Here is a 23,306-nt window from a genome sequence, read left to right on the forward strand (position 1 = left end):
GCTGTGTGTACATTAATGAGGAAAAAAATGAACTTAAATGATTTTAGCATATGGCTGCAATATAACAAAGAGTGAACAATTTAAGGGGGTCTGAATACTTTCCATACCCACTGTATATTCCACCTCTGCACATTAGAAGAACAGCCAACACAAAGATGGCATGTTATATAATTGTCAACTCAACCAGCTTGCTGCTGGACTGACCGGATTTTTCTCTGTGCACTGAGAACTAGAGCATGTTGTCACGACTATTTAGTATTTCCATTACAGTGTTTTGTCAAACAGTGGTGAGAACAGGCCCACACAAAGCCTCTTCAGCACAGAGATATATTATTCTACACACTACCTCTCTGCAAAGGTCAGCCTCTGACTAATCACTGTCCACACACAGTTGGCTGTTTGAGTAACGAGAGACCTGTTCATCAATGACACCATGAAGAGATGACCCCAGGGCCTAAGAGCTGCACATAAAAGAAAAGGATGTTTATGTAGTGTATGCTGAGAAACACTGCAGCAAAGTGAATGTCAGAATGGGCTATGGCTTTTGAGTCAAAAATAAACTGAAATCATGCTGAATTCAGCAGCCAAAATGATTAAATTAGTGCTTAAAATTATAGAAAATGACACAAATGTGGAAAATCACTTAAATGTTTGCAGCCATTTACCAAGCAAAATCACAAAGATTTCTAAAATAAGAGGATTTGCTGGTTGTCCTGTTTTATATAATAATAGACTGAACACCTGTGGAAGTTTGGCTGCTCATTAGCACTGAAACAAGAAATGGACTTAGTGATTAGTTGAACAATGGAAAATTAATCACCAATTATTTGGATAACTGGTTATGAATCATTTATCAAACATAAGTACCAAGCATTTGATGGCTCCAGCTTATCAGATGGTAGGGTTTGCTGCTTTATCTCTGCTTTGTATCTTTATCAATTCAGTTTTGGACAATTAGCCTGACTGAACATGCTGCTTTTTACTATGGTCCTCCATGTTATGGTCTAAATGATGAACTCAAAAACCAATTAATAAAACAAGAATGACAATTATTATCAGCATCACTGCTGCTGATCAGACAAAACAATATACATTTGTGATTTCACCTTGGGCTCTGTAGATAATTGCAGCATATTAAGACATAGCAATGAAAGTAATTATTAGTTGCATCCATAGTGTAAACCTCACAATTAGATCCCAAATGACACTCTCACATTAGGCACACGTTTACATCCTGACTGTAAAGGAACTGCTCTTCTATATGTTATTGGAGTTATCATTAGCCTTTATACCATAGTGAACATAAACGACAGATCACAGCGCTTCACATATCAGTACGAAATCATGAATGCCACTCACTCTGTGGCTCCAGTCCCGTTGACAGTTTTTCCATCGGGGATTGGGTTGAGTTGGATCGGCTCTGGCTTCCTTCTCTTCTGCATATTTCACACAGGAAACACGAGCTACAGCAAAATGGGTGGAAATCAGAAGAATAAAAGGCGCTCTGATTCAAAACGACACACTAACGTTGGTCGACAGAGGCTTACAGAAGAAGACACGGAGCAGTATTGTCATGAGCTGAAGGAACAGAAGTACTGGTTTTGCTATTATTAATGGGTGGATGTGAACGAAACGTCACAAAAATATTTACAATCCTCTTCCGGGCGGCATAGCTGTGCTTGGGATTTTGCCCCCTCTGCTGGTGGTGGGTAGTATTACAAGGCATTAGGCTTATCCAGGTTAGCGTTATATCCCAAGACTTGAGAGTCTTGGGATATAACGCTATATAATTCTGGGGTAAATTGGATTGGAGTGGCTTGTGTTTTCCCGTACACGTTTTTCATTATCTTAATCTCGACCTAACCTTTAACCTGATGTTTAACCCTACCAAAACCTTGCCCTAATCATAGAGGTAACTGCCTCTTCCTACTCCTGAGTTGTGGGATCTAACCTTTACAGCTTCAGTCAGACCATACTTTTTGTGTAGCTCCGGAGTTTAATCCAATGATTCCAACCTAAGGGTTAGGTCCTTCCAAAAGGTCTCAAGATAAATCTGAGCAGCCGTGACAATAACTACTGTGGTTGAAAAGGAGAGCAACTGCCACACAAATGTACTCTTTTATATATATATAATTTACTTATTTTTGGACTTTTCTCTTCTCTCCGTTTTCTTTTTGGTTTTATATAGAATAATGTCTCTTTGATGGAAGTACTGACAGCTGAAATGTGACAAACTAGAAGCTGTTTTTCATAAAGTGTGTAACAATGTGTTGTATTTTATATGCTTAGAATTTGTTTTTGATTTTTTTAAATGCAAAATCTTGATTATATGACTATAGATATTAAATAAATGTAGTGAAGTAAAAGGTACGACAGTATAAAGTTGCACAGTGGCATGCACTGGGAGATTTTTTTTGTCTCAAAATATGTAATTCTTTGGTAATGTTATGTAATTTTAAAATGTGAACACTGACAAATTTCAGATTAACCAAAATTATGAAGGCTCTATGAACGCTGTATTCACCAAGTTTTTCTAATTGGGCCTGTTGAGGTAAGTAGTACAAGGTCAAGTCTTGTCCATGTCACTAAGTCAAAACTATACTGTATTGCAGTTAAACAAGAAACTGGCTGTACCACTGTACTTAACAGTGAGAAAATAACACAAAATAAATGCTGTAAAGTTATAAGAAATGTTTTTTTTACTATTTATTATCCCACCAGTACATTTTCCACACTTGCTCTGCCCCTGCTTTATTTATTTCAGTCCAAAATCACCAAGGATCCAGTATCTAATTTCACCCACAGCGAAACCTTCTTCTCTTTAGTACTTTGCTTCATACATTTCAAATGTCAATATTAAAATATCTTTTAATATTGTTAATACTCTCCTTAGGTGTTCAGAAGATAAAAAGAGGCTGTTGATGAAATATAAAAGCTCAGACTTATGCTCAGTTGTTCCTGTGGTTTCTTTACTTTTTCTGTCAATGATCCTTTCTATTTATTTATTTATTTTTTGCTGTGTCAGCCAGACTGTTTGACCTCTGTGGAAAAAATAAATCAGAACTAGCAATGACTGGTTTCATGTCGGATAGCGGCCCATCACCTTCCCTGGTGAATGATGTGTCAGCATACCATGTAGACTGGATATCAAGTAAAACTTGAAACCGGCTGCCATTTTTACAATCTGCTCTGAAGTTTCCACACATTGTCCTGACAGATACAAGGCCACTAAGCCGTGCCTGGTTTACCAAACACATCATGCTGCCAAAATCATCTTTCTCTTCATAAACCAGGACTGACAGAGAGAGAAGATTGGTCGTGTCCTGTCTCGAGCCCATGGCCAAAAACCATGTGAATTCTAAGCTGCTTTTGACAAATTGTGGACATGTCAGACAATCCTCTCCCAACATCTACACCAGTGGTCTCCCTCCCATTAGACAATTATAAGGGTAAGTGAATAAGAGAGAAACAATTCTACTGCCTTAATCTTTATATTTGTTCATCTGAGTGCAAGATGTGTGCGTATACGAGTGTATCACAACTCAAGTGTGATGTGACAATTTGACACCTTTGCCGCATTTAAACTGAGAACAGATTAATTCCAGTGAAGCAGGAGGGCTCGTGTGTCCAGCAGCTAAACATTTGAAATGAATATTTGCATGCTGTTAGATTTGGATTTTTCAAGGAGGGAGAAGGAGTATGTAGATGCAATTTTTAACGAGGTTAATAAACTTTTTTGTAGAAAAGCATTCTCCCTCATAGTACACCTCATGAGGGCTATTTCTGTTTCTTGAACATTGCGCTGGATAATATATTGCTCAATTTAAAGCAGTGAATGCCACAAAATTCAATTTACTTTAATTCTATTGTCAAAGCAGAAGAAACTACAATAAACATCTCCATTCCTCCCACACTGTGTGCACTGTTCTGGGAATTTTACATGGTCCCAAGTTTGTGTTTTTTGAAGTAGTTGATTAAACACATATCAATACTGGAATTTATTATATGCAAGAACAATATCAGTTGAAATTATTATCTTAACACTTTTAACTGGTCACAAAGCTCCTTTATAAGACAGTTTTTTGTTTGTTTCTTCCTTGCTGTTGTTTCTTTAACTCTCAGAAGACAAAAAGCTAAGACTCTAATTGGCCATACTGCACAGACAAATTTTAGTCTTTTATAAAAGAAAGATAAAGAACAAGAAATGCAGCAGACATCACACAGGCCACCAGCCCACAGCCCCAACTGCAGTATGATACTATGTACTGTACTCTCCAGACATCACTGTGCCATGAGGAGACAGCAGATGAGACATAAAAGGTACAAGCTCAAATGCACTGATCGAAGATGAGCGGCACTGCTGCAACAGCAGAATACACTATATCTTGTTTGATGCTGTGGATTTGTTGCCTCATCCAGCACTACTTTGCTTTGGGAGTAGGGGAGTACAGCAGGCTGCAACAGCAGCTTCTGAAGCAGCAGATAACAGCAGCCAGTTGCAAATGAGAAGAAAGGCCATCAGTTGAGGTCTTAAATATGCATGTCCATTGACTAAGAAGAATACAGTCAGGCCAAGATGTTTAACAAACATAACCAAATGGGTTGCTTTTTACTTAATAGCTGAATCCCATCTGGAGTGTTTGAAATTTCCTCCTCAATCCACACTTACAGTAAGATAATGACCTGCAAGACACAGACTTAATTTTCATTTGCTGGTCCATTTATTCTTTACAGAGTAAAATTCCTATCAGTTTTCTTCACCTTGAGTGTCCTCCCAGTCTATTCAAATGCAGACTAAAGCTGACTTCCTAATTTTGCTTTTCTAAATGTCTTTTCTGTCTAAATATAAAAAAATTGCAGCGAGTAGTATTTTTATTAATAGCTAGCACAGACTGAGGCAATTCTCTGCATGAAAATGATCAACAGAAATCAAAGGAGGAATCAAGGAGGGAAAAACAAATAACTTCAGGAGAAGATTCTCCCTCTAAAAGAATTGGTTTTCTGATCCCTCCTTGGTGTAAAGGATTACATGTTTGACACAGAACACAGTGTCCCTTAGCCAGAGACTATGGGAAGGTGGAGCTGTGTCCTTCTGTTTGAATAAGATAACTCAGCAAGCTGACAGAGAGGCATAGGCTACTGTGTCTTCTTTCACTTTTGAACAGATGCAGTTCATCTGGAGCTGGGCCAAAGACGGCACACAGAGGACTGCGTGCGCTGAATGTGACTGCAAATACGTTTCTGATAAAGTATGAAAAATTAAAATCGAACACTCAGCTGAACTGAGGCAGAACAAGTACATGCAAATGTGTGGTGTGCCGCTGGGAATACTGCAGAGTTGGTTCAGGGGATATAAATCGATGCTGAACTGTTCATGCAAACACACAGACAACACCCACCTGAGAGCTCCTGGATGCAGTGGTGAAAAATAACTGTACTCCACCATAAATTTGAAGTACTTGTACTTGTCCATTTCATGCCAGGTTTTAAATCAGAGAGAAAAATTGTACCTCTCACTTAGTCAAGTTACTCAAACAGCTGTTCTTCCTGGTTTTAAACTTCAGTAAACAGAATGATTTGCAGTTTTGGGCCTTTGGGTGGACAAGGCAAGCAGTTTGAACATGTCCGTTTTAAGCTCTTAGGAGACTGTGATGTGCATTTCTCACTATTTTCTTGACATTTTACTAACAAATTTAGAAAATAATCGGCAGATTATTCAAAATTAAAAACTACCATTGGCTCCATTATAACCGACAACAGTAAAATGTTACTTATATATTTATACTTCATAGTTCATCAGCAATAATGATCCAATGACATTATACAGCTTATAACAGTATGCACACAGAGGTCATTTTCTGCATAATGAGTACTTTTACTTTTGATGATTTAAGTACATCTGGCTAACAGTACCTGCATACTTTTACTCAAGTATCATTTTAAATAAGGGATTTATGTACCATTGCTACTAACTCTACCAGCTGACTGAATGTACAGTACCAGGTTGTGTTCCCATGCTGTTCTGACTGCAGTTAAATGGAAATTGTCATGTTTGGGTGATTAGGTAATTACTGCAAAATCAGATGTTTGTATAGTTCACAGATGTAAGAGAATTATAGTTGTCATTTTAGGGATTTTGGTGTTTTGCATTAAAAACATCTGAAAAAGTGAAACATAGGGACTTATTCTTCTCTGATAGCTTGGAAACTAATAGGCTGTGAAAGCTTAAAAACATAATTTGATACAGCAGAATGGCTCAGCAGTGTCAGCAGAGTTTAGTTGAGGCCTATAGCAAGAGTTGTGCGGCTACAGAGGTGTTGATTGGTGGTGTAGATGACTACGGAGCAGTTCAGTATGGAAGGGTTCAGATTCTGAGCATTTGCAAATTAGGCCTTGGATAATATTTAATACATTGGCTGTTGTGTTTCAGTTCTCATTGGTCTTAGAATATGTTGCAACAATCATCCTAGTGCTATTTTGTATTTTATTTGCTCCAAATCAAGCTCATAAAAAGATCACATTCAACAATATCTTATTCCTTCTCTCAGTACTTTTCAATTTGCCTACGATGAGGCACTCGGCTGCAAGCCCACTTGTTCTTGCTGAAGACGTAAATCTTAAAAAAGGTCATAAATATAATAATATACGTTAAATAGAATAAATAATTACCTAGAACAACTAGGCACTTTAGTTTTGAGCTAAAGCTACTTAACCAGGAGTAAACAATGCATTTGTTGGGACTACTTTTCTACTTTACTTTCACTCATGGAGTAATACACATGAGTGGGGACAGGACAGTGTATATTTGATCCTTCAGGAGAGAGCTGACACAAAATTAATGACATGTAATAGTGGCATATGGATGCTTGGAGAGAGAGGAGAGGAGAGGAGAGGAGAGGAGAGGAGAGCATCATGGGGCCACCCAGCAGCCTAGACCTTTAGCAGCATAACTATGTGAAGACTCAGGGTCACCTGATGCAGCCCTAACTATCAACTTTATCAAAAAGGAAAGTCTTAAGTCTAATCTTAAAGGTAAAGAGGGTGTCCGCCTCCCGAACTGAGAATGGGAGTTGGTTCCACAGGAGAGGAGCTTGATAGCTAAAGGCTCTGCCTCCCATTCTGCTTCTATAGACTCTAGGAACCACAAGTAGACCTGCATTCTGAGAGCGAAGTGCTCCTTTGGGATAATATGGCACTTTGATGTCTTTAAGACAGGATGGTTAAAAGAATAGCTTTGCAGTTCTGTGCCTCTGCCATCCTGTCAAATTCACAGATGTGATGTCACTGACCTTGACCTTTGACCTCCAACCACCAAAATCTAATTAGTTCATCCTTGAGTCCAAGAGGACACTTGTGCCAAAATTCGAAGAAATTCCCTGAAGGTGTTCCTGAAATATCAGGTTCACAAGAATGGGCCGTGTGGACAGACGGACCACCTGAAAACATGAGGCCTCCAGCCGTGGCTGTCGCAAACAGGGTGGCATAAAAACTGAATATCACCAGGCTTATCCTTTCTTATTATTTTTCAGGTAACATGGTTATTCACTAAAAAAAGAGCAATTACTTTAAATTCCCTGTGTTAAGATATCATCTGTTAAACATCACTGTAGGAAACTAGATTCGGTGCTGTCTTCCATGTGGAAAACCAAAAGAAGAATCTTGTCTGTCCTTGAGAACATCTGGACTTCACGGAATTTTGTTGCTCTGCAACAGTTAGAGCAACATGACTTGCTCAGGTTCACAACTGCAAAGACTTACTGCAATCAATCACTGAAATACAACTGCAGAATAAATCTGTCATAGACAGACAAGGATGTGTAAGGATGATTAGATTTTGAACAGTCACCTGAATAATGAAGGAAAACTTTGTTGTACTTTTACTTACGATACTCACTCCTTGATCTTCTCAGTTGAATTTTTCTTTCAGGTTTGGAGAAGAATCAACACGCTCACCCTTGCAGAAAAATATACCTTCTAATTATAATAATTATGCTGTTCCAGGCAATTTACTCACTTTCACTTCATCATTTGAAATGTTGCAGACAGGTATGGAAAGCAGACAGATAATTCTTTATGGAAAAGGGAATCTTTCTGTTATTTTACATTTTCAAGCCTGTCTTAAAACAATAGTCAGTCACCCACATGAATACTGTAAAAGGTTTTTCTTGCTCTCATCATTTTCCCTGTTAATCCACCATCTGCTTGTCTGTAAGAAAAACACACCGTAAAGTTTATCTGACGCTAATTTGTAGCCTCATCAGTCTAAGTTAATTCAAATGCCACTTTCAAAGTTTCTGTTTTTAGTAGTCTACAAAATCCTCTTTGTGTTAGCGTGGCTCCATGGCAGCCCAGTAGGGAAAAAGTAAAAACACAAAATGGGGGAAATTTGTCCTAAAACGACTAACTTTGGAAGATTCTCACTGCCGCTGATAAACTCAGTCTGCTGCAGCTTCATATTCACTTCAGATAAACTATAAAGTGTACTTTTGGAAAAAGAGCTGTGGATTTTGTACCCCACCACATTAATATCCACTATGAACGGGAGGAGCGATAACAGCAAGCAAAAAGTGCTTCAGTGCATTGTTTTAAGACTGGAAATCTGTTCTTTACATGACCACAGGCTGTAGTGTGAGTAGCCTAATATTTCAAAAGTTGATATAGTGACGATGCAGGTTTATGTTTAAGGACTGGTGTTTGTGTGTGTGTGCGTATGTGTGTAGAGGTGTATGGCCAGGGGTCGCGAGAGATGTGTGTGTGTGTGTGTGTACAGCATCGCCGCTCGTGACGTCACTAGGATTTAAAGTGGGCCGCGCTTCACCAAGTGAAGGAGAGGAGAGAGAAGAGGGAGGAAGCAGCGTCGGTTCCTCTCGCAACACCTGCGCGTCGTTGTGTACTCTATTGAAAATACCGGCTTGAAGTCCAGAAACTACCTGCTTTACCCTACCTGCATTTTAAGTTTCACACTCTTTAAAGATGGGAGACCGTGCGGCACCGTCCACCCGCTGAATTCTGTTTTGCTGAGGGTGTTAACTTTAAACCTGAAGTCTCCGGTAAGGTGAGTTCAAATGCGTTTTCGCGTAAATGGAAAAAGTGCTTGATTTAGTGGGCAGAAGAAGCAAATGATGCTGCATCAGGTTTGTCCGCACCATCGGCACTATCTATGGTGATCAGCATCTCTGCAGGTGTTTGCTCAAAGTGGTCATTTGGTTTTGTTTCGTTTTGTTGGTGTTGTTGAAGCGGCCCGCAGTAATTCGGGGCGCAGTCTTTTGGCATTTGGAGAGCGCTGTTGGATGATTTGACAAATTGTGCTTTCTATTTAATTAGGCTATTGGCGTGTCTATCCTATGGAAATGTGCGTGGTGTGCCAAAGAAAAGGGCTGCAGGCTATCATCCCAGAGAGTTTTATAATCTGCTGCAGCCATGTATTGTTTTTCCTTAGTATGTTTTGCCAGGGAAACTATTAGTGTGAAGATAGTGATTTTTAAAAGCCTGCTGTAATGCACTGAATGCTAATGATTCAGAAGTGTGCTCCAGGGTGCAGAAGCAATTGGTTTGACCGGCTTCAGTGTAAGTTTAGATTATTTCTGATAATGGTTTTCATGTGTCTGGTAAGTCTGACTGTAGCTGATCATCATCTTTCATTTCTTGGCTCCCATTAAATATTACATTTGGCATTGGCATAATTAAAGTGGCGCCTATATAACGCCAGTGTCACAATGTCTTTGTCAATGTAAGAATAATTTCTTGAATGACGATTTGAGATAGTTTTGTATTGCAAAGTCAAAGATGAGGAGTGAATCCAGTAACAGTGATGGACATTTTGATTCAGTTTAGAATAAAGAGCACATGCAGTATGTTGTGCCATTTTTGAGCCACTAGATGACAACAGAGTGCAAGCTAAAGCAGCTGTTTAAACTTGCATTAGTCAATGAGCAGATATGCACCATGGTTTAATAATGAAATACATACTGGTGTTGATTTCCATTGTGAAAAACTAAACAAAGCAAGAGGCCCTTTTGTAAAGTCGGTGATTGTTATCAAATCACTCTCAGATATATTTGGTGGGTATACACACACTCTCCCTCATTTGACACAACTGGAGCCTTACAGTAGCTACTGCTGATTTGCCCTGCTGGAGCAGCATACCTTCTAGTCTGGGCTCTGCATGGATTTCCTGCATTATAGCAATCTGTCATAAAGTCATTTATTATAAATGCACCTTGGCACAATGGCAATGCAGGACTGACCCAAAGACTGACACTTCAGATATACATCATACATTTAAGATTTGATGACTTTAAGTGTTTTTAGTGCATAATAGCTTCAGATTTACCGTCACTTTAATCACTTTCCAACTTGAACATTCATTCACTACCATTTTTTGACCAGATAATGTACAGAACATTCACAAATAAATATCATAGAAGCTTGTATTCAACTTGCAGGTAATGGTTGCTTTGCATTAGCAAGTTAGATGATCAACTTAACAATCAAAATAATTTTAATCTAATGAATGGAAAAAAAAACAACCATTATGAGAGTACTGTCTTTCACATTTACATGTTTCTTTGTTTGTGACTTCCATGTAGCTGTAATTAATATTTTGTCATTCTCCTGTGAAAAACCACATCTCCAAAATGCCACCTCTCTTTGAGCATAGACAATCCACCTTTTCTGCTTTTTTGATGATGCATTTTTCATAGAATCCAATGGTTTTGTAAATGGTTTATCTAGCTTAATAAGTAGAATTTTCTTAATTTCTTTCTTTTGTAAATTTAGACATGCATGGTATTTTTTGCACAGCATTATCTGGTCAGTCAGCTTAGTCATTTCATTCTATTAGTATGCACATTTGCACAGCTTATATTTGTAGTAATATGAAAAATTGTGAACAAAAACAGCTACTGTCATTTTTATATTCATATGAATGTAGGTCATGTGGTCAAATAGGCACTTCTTTAAATAATTGGACACAATATAACAATATACATTTACAATATAAATTAGACACAAGGAAACAGTATAGGAGTGAATAAGTATAATTGACTTTTTTGTTTAATATATATAGGACACACTCATTAAGTCTTCACTCATTCAATAAATGTAGTTAACACTTGATCAGTCACTAGTTTGGACCCACAGGCTCAATAATCTTTAAATCACTTGTCAATTAAAGGATTTGGAAACATTCACAAGCACATATGCTGGAAAGTAGTTTTCCCCACAGGCCTGATAGCTTTTGGCAGCATGAATAGTCTCCTGCAGTATATCAGCATATGCAGTACATCCAGTGAGTTGTTGGATGACAAGTGGGTTGGGTTTTGTTCATAAGGGCACATCATAATAGTCAGCTCAGTGTTTTAAACTCGACACTGATTTTGCGAACTACATCATGTGAACACCTCAATATACTGTAATAGTTCAAGGCAGCGTTTCTTCTGGAGTTGGTTGTTTTGATCACCGTTCTCTGTCGGCTCTCCTCAAAACTAACAGCTCCAATGACCTTTATTCTGCAAATTAAGCTGTTTTTGCTTTGCGCTGACTGATAGATCTTATTATTTCAGCAAAAGTGCATTGAGTACTGAGAAAATACCCCGGAGCCACAGCAACTACATTAACACAAGTTAATGAAATATATGGAGGCAGGACCCGGACTTTGCTTTAGTTTTCAAAACTGTGGCATTTACATTGTGCACACCTGTGAAAAGGCAATGAAACAGTAACTTATAACACAGTGTACACCAACATCTTATCTCTCACTATGTAAACATTTATGCTGCAGCCTATACTGCATCATTTGACAAAACAGAAACATTTCTCTTTAAATCCTTTTTGTCATGCATTTTCATTTTTTGAGAGCCTGGGTTGTAAAGAAATTTTATGTTTGTGCATGCTTTACATCACAACAGATGTAAATAAGTGCAAAGTGATGCTAAATTTTTAAGACCATAAAATTTTGCTCCTAAAAGTGCTTATCTAGTTAGCATTGGAAAATGAGAAGAAATCTGCAATTTAGATTCAGCTTCTATTCCATGTTAGCAGTCCCAAAGGTCTGACTATTTCTGCATCTGATTATGCTTGTATGCATTTAATTAATAATTTGACAATGCACGGCATTGATGTCGGTCAGCCAAAGCTCTGCAGGGGAATAGATTGCCTGAGCCTGATATCCACTCACAGCCTCTTAGCGAGGAGCAGAAACGATGAGCTCAGGCAGATTTCAGATACAGGAGCTCCAGCGTGGAGCTCTTAATCTCCCCTCCCTCAGGTGCAGCTGCTCCTGGGGAGGAACACCGCGTACTACAGCTCACACCACCGATGTCTCGCTGCACTCTGATTAATGCACTCATCAGTTCTTTTCTTGTTTGTTTTAATGACAAGCATGTTCCTTGTGGGGAATCTGGTGACTTTTTGTGAATACTGCTGATGCATCAGCTAGCACCTGTCACTTTTCTCTTCCCTGTGTTGTGAAAGGACTGCTGCCAGAAAGCTTGAGTCTTTTGACATGACTAGGCTGTCAGTTACAGTGCAGGGAACACACGGAACATTTTCCACCAGAGATACAGGAAATACATGAGCCGAGGAAATGAGAAGTGATAGGATCTCCGTGTTGGGATGTGAGGTGCTTTGTTGATAAGGCTATTATTCTTCATTATGGCTTAGACAGCAAAAATCCACTCTCTGGCATATGCTTTTCACACATAGTTTACTCACTGATTTACATGTGCATATGAGTTGTTCTGACTTTTATTACCAAGTACTGTGAAGTTTTTAAAAAGAATTGAATCACTTTTTTTTTGGACTGTAGAGGAACCAAAGATATTCAGTGAGCATCTTAACTTTTGGCTAATGTTCTGAGAACTGATGTTGTCGAACTGAAGCATTTTCTCTGTTAAATATCCGGTTTCAAGCATATTGACCAGTTTCCCACCCTGTGAATTTTGCAGTGGTCCTAAATTTGTCGAAACTTCTCAGATTTTTTTCTCATTATCAATTAATGTTTAATCAGAAATCAGTTTAAAATGTGCAGTTAATTTTGAAAAACTTGCTGAACAACATGTAATTAACATGACATATTTCCAAGTATGCAACAAGACTGTTACGTGGGTATTTCAGTATGTATCAGTTAGTCCTGTATGTCTCAGCTGGCTATAGTTGACATGTTAATTATTATTCACGTTTCATATTATACAGTAATTTAGCAACATGATCGATGATGGATGATGATCATCCTGACAAATGCCGACAGGGAAGAGTTGTGGTCATGCCACATTTGGCTGCCCATATGTGATTGATGAATAAAGTGGACAAATGACTTGCAGTGTTCAACTGTCCATTAATAGTGTGATGCCTATTAGATTGTGATAACTTGCCTCTGGCACCTTTCACAAAGGGACCTCATCAAACTAGTTTTTTTCTGTGTGTATTTCTGAATGTATAGCTATAATCATAGTACAGATGATTTCTGTGGAAGTAGAATTTGATTCAGAAACAGAGCTTTATACGCTCGGCTGCACTGATAGGTTGCACTGATGCACGACATAAAACATACTACTAGCACATCAACTCCTGTTTAATAAATGGTGTGGGTGCATCTCTTCTCAGCTCATCTGATCAGCTGTTGCAAGCAAACTCTGGATCATTTCCACTATCTAGTGATGGATCAGTGCTATCAGTGAGGCGCTTAAAGCCCTATAACATAAAGTCCCTGTGCTTATTCAGCACCCGGGTACCTTGGTTGTGATCAATAGCCAGCAGTCAGGACAGTGTATGGAGCACAGATTGAACTACATCTGGGATTTGGATGCTGAATTACAGCCCACTCAAAAGGGGAGACTCATGAATAATACACCAGCCAGACTAGCATCCCATCGCTTTAGCCCCTCATAGGTGATGCTTTCGCACTCAGACCTGTCCAGAGAGTAAAAGGTCAGGACACAAATACTTGGCACCCACAGCACCAGCCATTCCCGCCTGCCACAGCCATGGGAGAGTGGAAGGAATAATAATAATTAGGGGCTCACAGAGAAGTAAGCAATGATGGAAGAAGTACCTAGACCCTTTACTTAAGTAAAAGTAGCAATGCAGCAGTGTAAAAATACAGTGTTACAAGTAAAGTACAACAGTATTGGCATCAAAACATGCTTAAAGTACGGTATGTGGCTCTACCTCCTGAGCCCCAGCCACCCCTACTGATGCATTATTATGTACATCACATTTAATGTTGCAACTGTTAAAGGGGGAGATAATTTTTACTAGCATGTATGCATTTAGTTTGAATTCATTGTGGGTAGCTTTGTAGATTTTCCACCGTAGATAAACAAGGTTTTATAATTATACTTTTTATATTAATCTGCTTCCGAAAAATAACTAGTAACTAAAGTTATAAAATAAATATAGTGAAGTAAAAGTACAATATTTACCTCTACAATATAAAAGCAGTTTAAACTGAGATAAAGGAATGAGCGCAGCCAGTTTAGCGTTTTCTGCAAACTGTTCCATCTTTGCGGGACATAGTAAGAGAAGGACATATTTCCTATTTGAGTATTAGCTTAAAAAAAAGGGCTGCAGAATATGATAATCTTAAACGGGCCTGGCCTGTTGATGATTTATAACTCAGGAGTCCGGTTATATATTCAGGCAACTTATTAAGTAGGGCTTTATAGATAAATAACATACTATGATGCTCTCTTCTCAATGTCAAAGATGGCCATCCACTTTCTGATATAATTCACAGTGGTGAGTCCTAAAGAGATCCCAAGTAACAAGTCTAATAGCAGCACGATACACTGAGTCAAGTGGTTTCAAGGTTTTGGCAGAGACATGCATATAAATTATATCACCATAGTCTAATATATACATATATATAATATGTGTGTGTGTGTGTGTGTGTGGTGAACCTTTTAATGAAGCAGATGATTTAGTGTTAGTGTTACAGTGCAGACTCTTTAGCCCAGCATTATACTCTGTATCCTAATGATTGTACAAGCAAAATCCTAATGACTTTCACTGGTTTTATGTGCATTTGGGCTTTTCACTACAGTTTCATTTTGGCTTCATGTCTGTGATGAAAATGAGCATATTCTTCTTGTATTCATCAAGCAGGCTGAACAAAGCCACGCATGCTATTTTCTTTCATTCAATATTTTAATGCATTCAGTCTAAGTAGGTGTATTTTGCTCAAGTGGGTACGAGGACGTTTAAAAGGTCATGGTGGCAAAATTGGGCATATATCTTTAATGTAAATCCAGTTGATGGAGCTCTCATTTCACCAAATTGAGATCACCTGTGCACCGTGGCTGGGCCTAACTTTGCCGTAGGAGCATATTTTGAGGTTTAATAATCGTGATGTCAAGTCATTCCCCTTCAGTCTTTGACTAGCGATTCACAAGGTTAATGTGTTACACTAGCTGAGGGAGCAAACCACTGATCTAGGCAGGGATGCGGAGGATGTAGCTTTTAGTGGAACATAAAGAATGAATATTTTACTTTAACTGGTTATTTTTAGAAAAGACATTCCACTATATACAAAAATTTGACAGATTCTTGTGAGAAGTCCCAGAGCCATGAATTAACAGCAGAGTTTGGTCTGTTATAATATCAAAACAACAGAACATCAGTGGTGGGAGGTAACAGAGTATATCATGTTTGGTACTTACTGTAAGTACAACTTTGAAGCGTTTATAGTTTACTTGAATAATTCTGCTACTTTAGACATCTACTGCACTGGTAGGACTGTGACTACCGCAAATCCTCATCATGTTCAGATGTCTTAGTTCTTGGCTTGAGACCTCTCACATGGTTTAATATCATTAACTATTCAAATTAATGTCAATGTTTCACAACAAAGTTTGGAGAAAACTACATTAGATTTGTGTATCATAATTTCCCTCCTATTCATTTTATAACCCCTTTGATTTATCTTGAGATCCCTTGGTATCAACCCCTCGGCTGGTAAACCCTAAGTAATTCAGCTTAAACAGTAAAATGCTGCTTGATACATCAGTTATGAGTTTTACTCAGTATTGTCATATGCAGTATAATCTATCAGTCATGGGGCCATTTAGTGTAAAATAAGTTCATTTACTACTATACTGTGAGTACAGGGTGCAAGTAGGATTTATAATGCAGGACCTGTATAGGAGTATATTTATTAGAATGTAGAAGTCCTCAGTACTTCTTCCATTACTGCAGTGCATACAGTGATCAATATATTTTCATGTTATACATTCTCCTTAGTGTAAGACAAATTTGAAGTTCAGTACCCTCCTGAGAGATCTCCGAGGACTGCCTTCACAGAAAGCAAGATGCAACCAGGCGCAATGACTTTTCTCTTCCTTGCTCCCCCCACCCCCCGTCTGCTTCACACACCGCTTACCCTGCAACATTTGGGACGAGTTCCTTACTGCTTGGCTTCTCACATCTTGGACACTGACACAAAATAAATGAAGACACAAAGAAGACACAAGGTTCAGAGTTTGAAGGGGTTGGGGGTTGAGGTGTGAAACTGCTGGGGTGTAAAATTGCCCTGGCAGCCGTGCTGTTGTTTCAGCATCTCATGGCGAGCTGCTCAGCTTGCGCCCTTACTTGCCTGTTCAGTACATTCTTCCTTTACCTTTTTTCATTTGTTTTTCTGTACACATCTCTGCAGTGTTTGGCCCTGGCTCTGTGGAAGCTGTGACTTTATAAAACACAGTAATAACCGTACAGGCTGCTTAATATGCATGGCTGTGAGGTTGTGCTTCCTTGACCAGAGAGCTGCAGAGTAATAAAGTGTATCCGTTTTGTTTTCCACTATAAATGATCCTGGTGGGAGAGAGCAGAAGGTTCAACAAGCTGAGATCCACACTTTAATTTGTTCTAAGATGTCCAACTGTTCTCCAGCAGCTCGCATTATTCGCAATCAGTCACAGTGTGGCTAATTGTCTGTGCGGGGAAGGACAGCCTTACTGGTGCAAGGAGGAGCTGACTGGTTCTTCCTCCTGGTGGCAGCAGGAGGCCAGAGCCAGGCAGCGGTGAGAGGACAGACATAGCGCAAAGGGCACTGCAACACTTTTGGCTGCCAATGTGATGCCTGGGGTTTGTTATTAGAAGCATAGAGTGAAAATGAGTGAGTGTTCTAAGCAGCAGGCAGAGCTGTGTGACATGAGGCACATTGTTATTTTGGTTCATTAAATGTCGTTGTTTCACTAATTAGTTTTCTTACAGAACATACAGGCCTGAAGCTGGTAATTGGTGACATGTTTATGACTGTTTATGTTTCTGTGCCTGTTACGTGAATAAGGACCTTAATACAATTAATTACAAAACATTTGATAAGGTTTGACAATAGAAAAATGTAAGAAAAATGAGGGCATAAGCTGCTATGTGCCCCATTCTGTTATTTAAATTTGATGATGATGTTTACTCACATTAGTTTCAGATTTTCTGCTCTTTCTTTGAACCACTTCTGAACAGATGGCGCGGCCGGCACCGCTGCTCTCCTCCCTTGTGTGTCTGATTCTATATTCATAAAGCTAACGTTAGAGTAGATTAGTTACTCTGATGTCCATGAAGCAGTTTCTTATTATTGCCTGTGGTTGAGAGTGGGCAGGCTTGTGCCTTGGAGCACACAGGACAGTGTTTGTCTGCTCTGGCAGGCTGCAGAAATTCTTTGTGCCCTGAGTGAAAGAAATAAAAGTATGAGGAGAGCCTCCCTCCAATGAGCTGTGTCTGATGTTGGCCTGCCCTGCGGAAAGGCAAGGTTATTCAGATGAAAGATGGTGTTGAGATTAGTGAGGCCTGCCTCAGAGTGTGGATGTCCAGCATGCCGCACTGCGTGATTTATAGGAGTCGTGATATCACCGGTGGCCACATGAATAAACCATGTGGCCAGAATTAAGTTCCTGTTAAACGATGCACAGCATTTTCCCAGGTGCTTTAATCTCCAAGTGAAAATCACAGTTATGAAGGTTGTGTTGTTGCTGTTGCGCTATAGCTGTTTTATGACATTGCTCGTTGGAAGCCCAGCACAGCAGCTGAAAAACTATCAGTTTAAATCATCTCTGGGGATTTTCCTAATCGCTGATAATTCTCATGACTTCACCAGTGCTGTCAGTTGAAGGTTGGATGGTTATAAGTTCATTATCTGCTAGACACGTGACTTGAAAGACTGTGTTTGTGATAAAACACCAAAACGCAATGCAGCCACATTTTCTGGAGAATGTAGCTCCACCAAACAATCGTATACCATAATAGCTTGGTTTTCATGAAGTGTCCACCTTTTAAAAATATGCTAGGGCTACAACTGTTGGTTATGTTGATGATTCATTTATCCATTAATCAATTAATAGTTTGGTCTAAATGTCTGAAAATAGTAAAAATGCCCATTAGCATTTCTAAAGCTCAAGATGAGGTCTTGCTGTGACCAATAGTCTCATAGTCCATGATATTCAGTTTACAATGTTAAAACAAACACTATTTTTAACAAATGAGAGCTGAAACAATCATTTCTTAAAAATAGTTTACAGCTAACTAAATTTATAAACCCATCTGACCTAAAGTGAGAGCATACGGCTGAGATGCCCTTTTAGACATAAGGGTGAAATGAATATGATGGATTGTTTCAATATATTGATGAAAGTTGTATTTTGAAGTGCACACCTACAGTGCAATGCTCAACTAATTTAAACAAAAATTCAGTATACAGTGAGGTGCTGCGGTAGCTGTGATGGATTGGTTTGTCAGTTTCTCTTGGGAAATGCATATGTTGTGCATGTTAGTAATATCAGTATCGTACATTTGTTTCCTATCCTTCCTGTCTATATTCATTCTCAGCTCTGAAAATTTTATGCAAAAGCTCAACACTAGATCAGGATGGACTGTTCGTCCTGTCCTACCTGTGTCCTCGCAAATGTCCAAAACTATAACTAAGCAGTGTTACCGAGAGTCTCCACTCTGAGATTGTAAAGTTATTCCTTAGCTGGATCATGTCAAGCAGGCTTTCCTAATCACTGGAGTGCAATAAAAAGTAAAGTATCCAGGAGTGCAATTTTACTGAGATCAGGTCTAAGACATTGCTGCCTTTTCTGCACTTCATACTGTCAACGTTACTAAAATTTCCATAAATGCAACAACAAACACCCTCTGGGCCTCTTTGGCTTTAATACAGTTGATGCCCATGCATGTGTTTGGTGCCTTAAAGTGTTATGTGTATAAAGTAAAGAGAGAATAAAACAGGAAAGCAGGATAAATTAAAAAAAACACAATAACTAGATTCCTTGTTGCTATAAAGGTCACAAAAGACTACTTGAATATTTAATTCAAATTATCAGCACACTCGGTGGGAAAATAATAATTAAATGTATTTATAGAGCACGTTTCTAAAACGGTGTTTACAAAGTGCTTTACAGAGAATAAAAAAAATAAAATAAGGACAAAAAAATTTAAAGGACAATTAAAGCACAAATTTAGAAAAAAGTATGATAAAAGATTATGGGAAGGCCAGAAGTATTCAGACATGCCACAAGCTAAATGTAATTAAAGCATGTTATACAGAATGTTTGTAAGTATAAAGTGTAAGCAGTGTTTTATTAGAGTAGCTGGTCGAGGTGAGCTCATTCTAATTATAAACGTTTGGGTAGTTTTACCTACAGCAATACAAAATATTTCATAAGCTGATCATTTAATTTGTTATCTTATTATGTTAAATATGTTCAATTTTATTCTCCTAACTCTGTCATATAGATGTAGTGCAGTAAAATTATATGGCCTTCTGAAATATAGTGTTATAGCACAACTGTAAAGTTGCAGAAAATGTAATTTCTCAAGTGTTGAGCTCAGCTGAAACATGTCTCCAAAATATGCTATGTAATTTTGGAGGTTTTGAAATTCAGGATTTAATGTTGTTGCTCTGCCTGTCAGAGAACCAGTACATCTGGCATGCTGTTGTCCTCTCCGTCTGGCCTCTGACACGTCAGGCACTCAGGTATATGTCTGCAGCCAGGGGAAGCGGTGTCTGTGATGCACCACACCATCGTCTCTTTAATGAGGCCTTACTCTTAATGACTCATAGCCCTCAGCAGCAGACAGGGAAGGCCAGCAGTGAGGCTTATTTCACTAGCACTCTCTGCTGTGTGGTTGCACCTGTAACCCTTAGATTACTCCAAATTATGTTGCTCCAGGAATCCTGCATTAGTGATTACAAAACAGATTGAGTGGCCAGATGAATTCTCATACAAAATTGTAGGCTAGATGGGCCCTCAGCTTGAATTTAAATTAATAAGCTGATTGTGCAAGGACATGTTACACACAGAAGCTCACAAATGAGCAAGGATTCTCTCTGCTGCTCCAGACAAGACTGCAGTACCAAGCAATGTTTCCATTGACTGCTTTCCATTGTGTATAGGTAAATTATCAAACACAAGGCAAAACTGAGCATTGTAGATCAAGATGAACTCGACTCACTGTACTACACTTTAATAAGTCACACACTGAAGACACCTGTCTTTAATCATGCAGATGCCACTGGTGAAAGGCTGTACTGGGGACAGAGGTGGCACTGTATCACAGGTATCACACTACAATGTGCACCTCAGCTCTGCCTCTTGTGCTTTGCACTTGTGTCTCCATCAATAGCCTAAAGTAAGTTGCTATTTCAGCAGTTTGTTGACAGGATCAGATGCAGCAGGACAGTGAATGAGATGGTTTCATAGTCTGAGAAATCAAAGTGGTGATGAGCAGGAGATTTGCTTAGGTTGAATAAGATCTCTGGAGAGCATTTTGTCTGGTGTAAAGAGAAAATGTTTCAAGTGAAAACAGAAACAAACTGTTTTTGTGGACATGAACAAGGAAACCCCAGATGATGAGTGTGATATTGATCTGACTTGTCTGTCTTGTGCAGTACTCTTTATTGACGTACTGTAGCTGTATGCAGAATCAGTAAAGAAGAGGTTCAGTGCAGTGCAAGATTACCTTTTGCCTTTAAAAAAAAAAAAATAAATAAAATGTTAATACCCACACTGTTCCAGCATGACAAAATAGCAGGGAGTCTCTTGTCCTTGACATTCAGATTTTTAAAGTCATTGGCTTGCTACCGACATTCTGAGCTGCAAACAGGTACAGTGGAGGTAGATTGTTACCAGGTCTCACAGGGTATGATGATTTGGCATTAGATCCATGTGTGATGGTACAATAGTGACATCCTGGACAGAAGATTAGATCAGAACTTGTTAGACAGCTGCCTGCATGCTTGCAGATTTCAGCGGATCAAAGAATAAATGCAGCATGCAAATATTTTCTTTTAAACATGTCATAACCTCGGAAAGGTCGAAACTAAAGCTAAATGCTTCAGGAGTTAACTCAAATAAAAAAAAAAACTGGTGAAAATGTCTATTTTTTGTGAGGCAAAAAAATCATATGGAGCTCGTAATTCAGAAATTATATTACCCCAGTCGAGCACCAGAAAATACAAAAACTAAACCCTAACCCTGCTTTTTCTTTTAAGTGAAATTGGTCACAGTGAACATTAATTATTCTTCTGATAAATTTGCACTTGCTGTAGTGCATTTGTGTGCGTTTCCTGGCCAGCTGTTTGATGACACTTCTGTAGATGAGTTAATTAAAATTCAGTTAGGAGAGATCTCAAAATTACCTTATTTGTGAATCTAATAGACATAATGAGCCCACCAGTCGCCCGTCTCAGTGTCTACTCAACTTGGGCTCAGTGCAAAAAAAGTTGAAGTATTAATAACACCAGGAACAAAAATAGCAATATGATTTCATTCTACTTGTGTTTACATCTAAATTCAAGATTTAGAGCAAATGAAGAGCAGAAGAATTACACACCTGCCCTCAGACCTTATGGAGGAATCATTAAGAGCAGTGTAGAGACAGAGATGATCAACACATCAATGTTCTGTTCACACCTGTATAGTGCAAATGTAGGCTTTTTTAACGAGTAAAAATGACACGATCTTGTCACACTGTGTGAACAGAGTTCACTGTATCAGCCCTTCTTGAGGTACTGTAATGTAGGCTTTTATTCCTATGGGTAACTTAGTGTGCCTGTGGATGCCAGGTGGGAGGGACACCGGAGAGCGGAATAAGAACTGTGTGGCTGGATGGGGAGGCTGTGCAGAGTAAATTGGCCTTTCAAGAGCTTTTGTGAACTATAGCCCTGTTGAGATTCTTTATCCCATAAGAAATTTACTGTATGAGCTTGTGTGCACGCATGCGTGTGAGAGTAAGCGTGTCTTCTGTGTGTCATCATAAGCTCATTATTTTTCCTCTCTCCCACAGATCTACGACCTGTCATCACTTCTTCCAGCAAGTACGTGTGTGTGTGTGTGTGTGTGTGTGTGTGTGTGTGTGTGTGTGTGCCTCTGTCGCTTGGTGCTGTAAGATTAGGTGAGCTTAAGGTCACGTGCCACGTGCCACAAGCTATTAGATGTGTCACTGTCTCTTTCTTCAAGGGCTCCATAGCAGCGCTTCGCTTGCAGTCGCCACACTAACAACTACTAAAAGCCACTGATTCATTAAATTTTGCCACATATTCAGGATATCATAACTTTACCACCTCTCAGCCTCATTCCTCAGGCTTGTGACTGTGAACTTGTGAGGTTTGAAAAATGTGACATGACAAGTTATGATATATTCCACTTGTCCAGAGGCATTCAGACAAATGGATGAGGGTGGTGGCCTAATCACAGGAGCAATGAAAGCTTTCTAGTCAGTCAAGCAGAGTCCCTGTGGTATTTAACAGAGGGACCTGAATATGAAAGCAGCTGTTGTCTGTAACGTGTGTGTTGATTAATCATCCTGTTAAGGAAATGAACACAACTTTAACCTCTGCCTGTTCAGATGAACTGCTACTTAGAGGAAATGGAGGTCTGATTGATTTTCTTTTACATGTCAGTGAACTTCACGAGGCTATCAGTGCAAAAGATTAACTGAACATGTTAATGCCTGTGTTATTGGATATCATCACACAGAAAAATGGAACATTTTCATTATAATACAGTGAAGCACACACAACCAATGTACACATGCAAACATGCTATGACACTTTCACAGGATCACTACACACATACACATTGGTAAATGTTTGCTGTTTATAATACAACAGTGTTTGAATTTTTTGTTATAAAAAGCCAACGCCATGTTCAGTGTCCTGAGACACTTAATGCTAACGGCACGCAGGCGTTAACTTACAATATGGGATAAGTTGCGTGTCGGTATCAACCATACAACCTTTGGTAGTGGTTTACTAAGCGTGCTTTATGAGGGTCTTACTGAGGCAACTACAGGAGCTAATGCTAACTAGCATA

At 39.0% G+C, this 23,306-nt stretch overlaps 2 protein-coding genes across 7 annotated transcripts in view; one reads left to right on the forward strand and one right to left on the reverse strand.

Moving 5' to 3' along the window:
• The window catches only part of map2k1 (mitogen-activated protein kinase kinase 1), an 11,429-nt gene extending 9,788 nt beyond the window's left edge, over positions 1-1,641 (reverse strand). Inside the window, exon 1 of the mRNA XM_020619320.1 lies at positions 1,360-1,641. Coding sequence (XP_020474976.1) covers positions 1,360-1,442 — 83 coding nt within the window. The 5' untranslated portion in view covers positions 1,443-1,641. The remainder of the gene's footprint in view (positions 1-1,359) is intronic.
• A 7,194-nt stretch (positions 1,642-8,835) lies between these two features.
• Positions 8,836-23,306, forward strand: part of megf11 (multiple EGF-like-domains 11) — a 68,162-nt gene continuing 53,691 nt past the window's right edge. For 4 of the 6 annotated variants that reach the window (XM_020619294.1, XM_020619297.1, XM_020619298.1 and 1 more), the window contains exons 1-2: positions 8,836-9,055; positions 22,279-22,309. The gene's annotated coding sequence lies outside the window, so the exon portion shown is untranslated. The remainder of the gene's footprint in view (positions 9,056-22,278; positions 22,310-23,306) is intronic. The other 2 variants (XM_020619295.1, XM_020619296.1) reach the window with 2 other exon arrangements.

This window comes from Monopterus albus, unplaced genomic scaffold (genome assembly GCF_001952655.1).
Source record: "Monopterus albus unplaced genomic scaffold, M_albus_1.0 scaffold218.1, whole genome shotgun sequence".
Taxonomy (NCBI): Eukaryota; Metazoa; Chordata; class Actinopteri; order Synbranchiformes; family Synbranchidae; genus Monopterus; species Monopterus albus.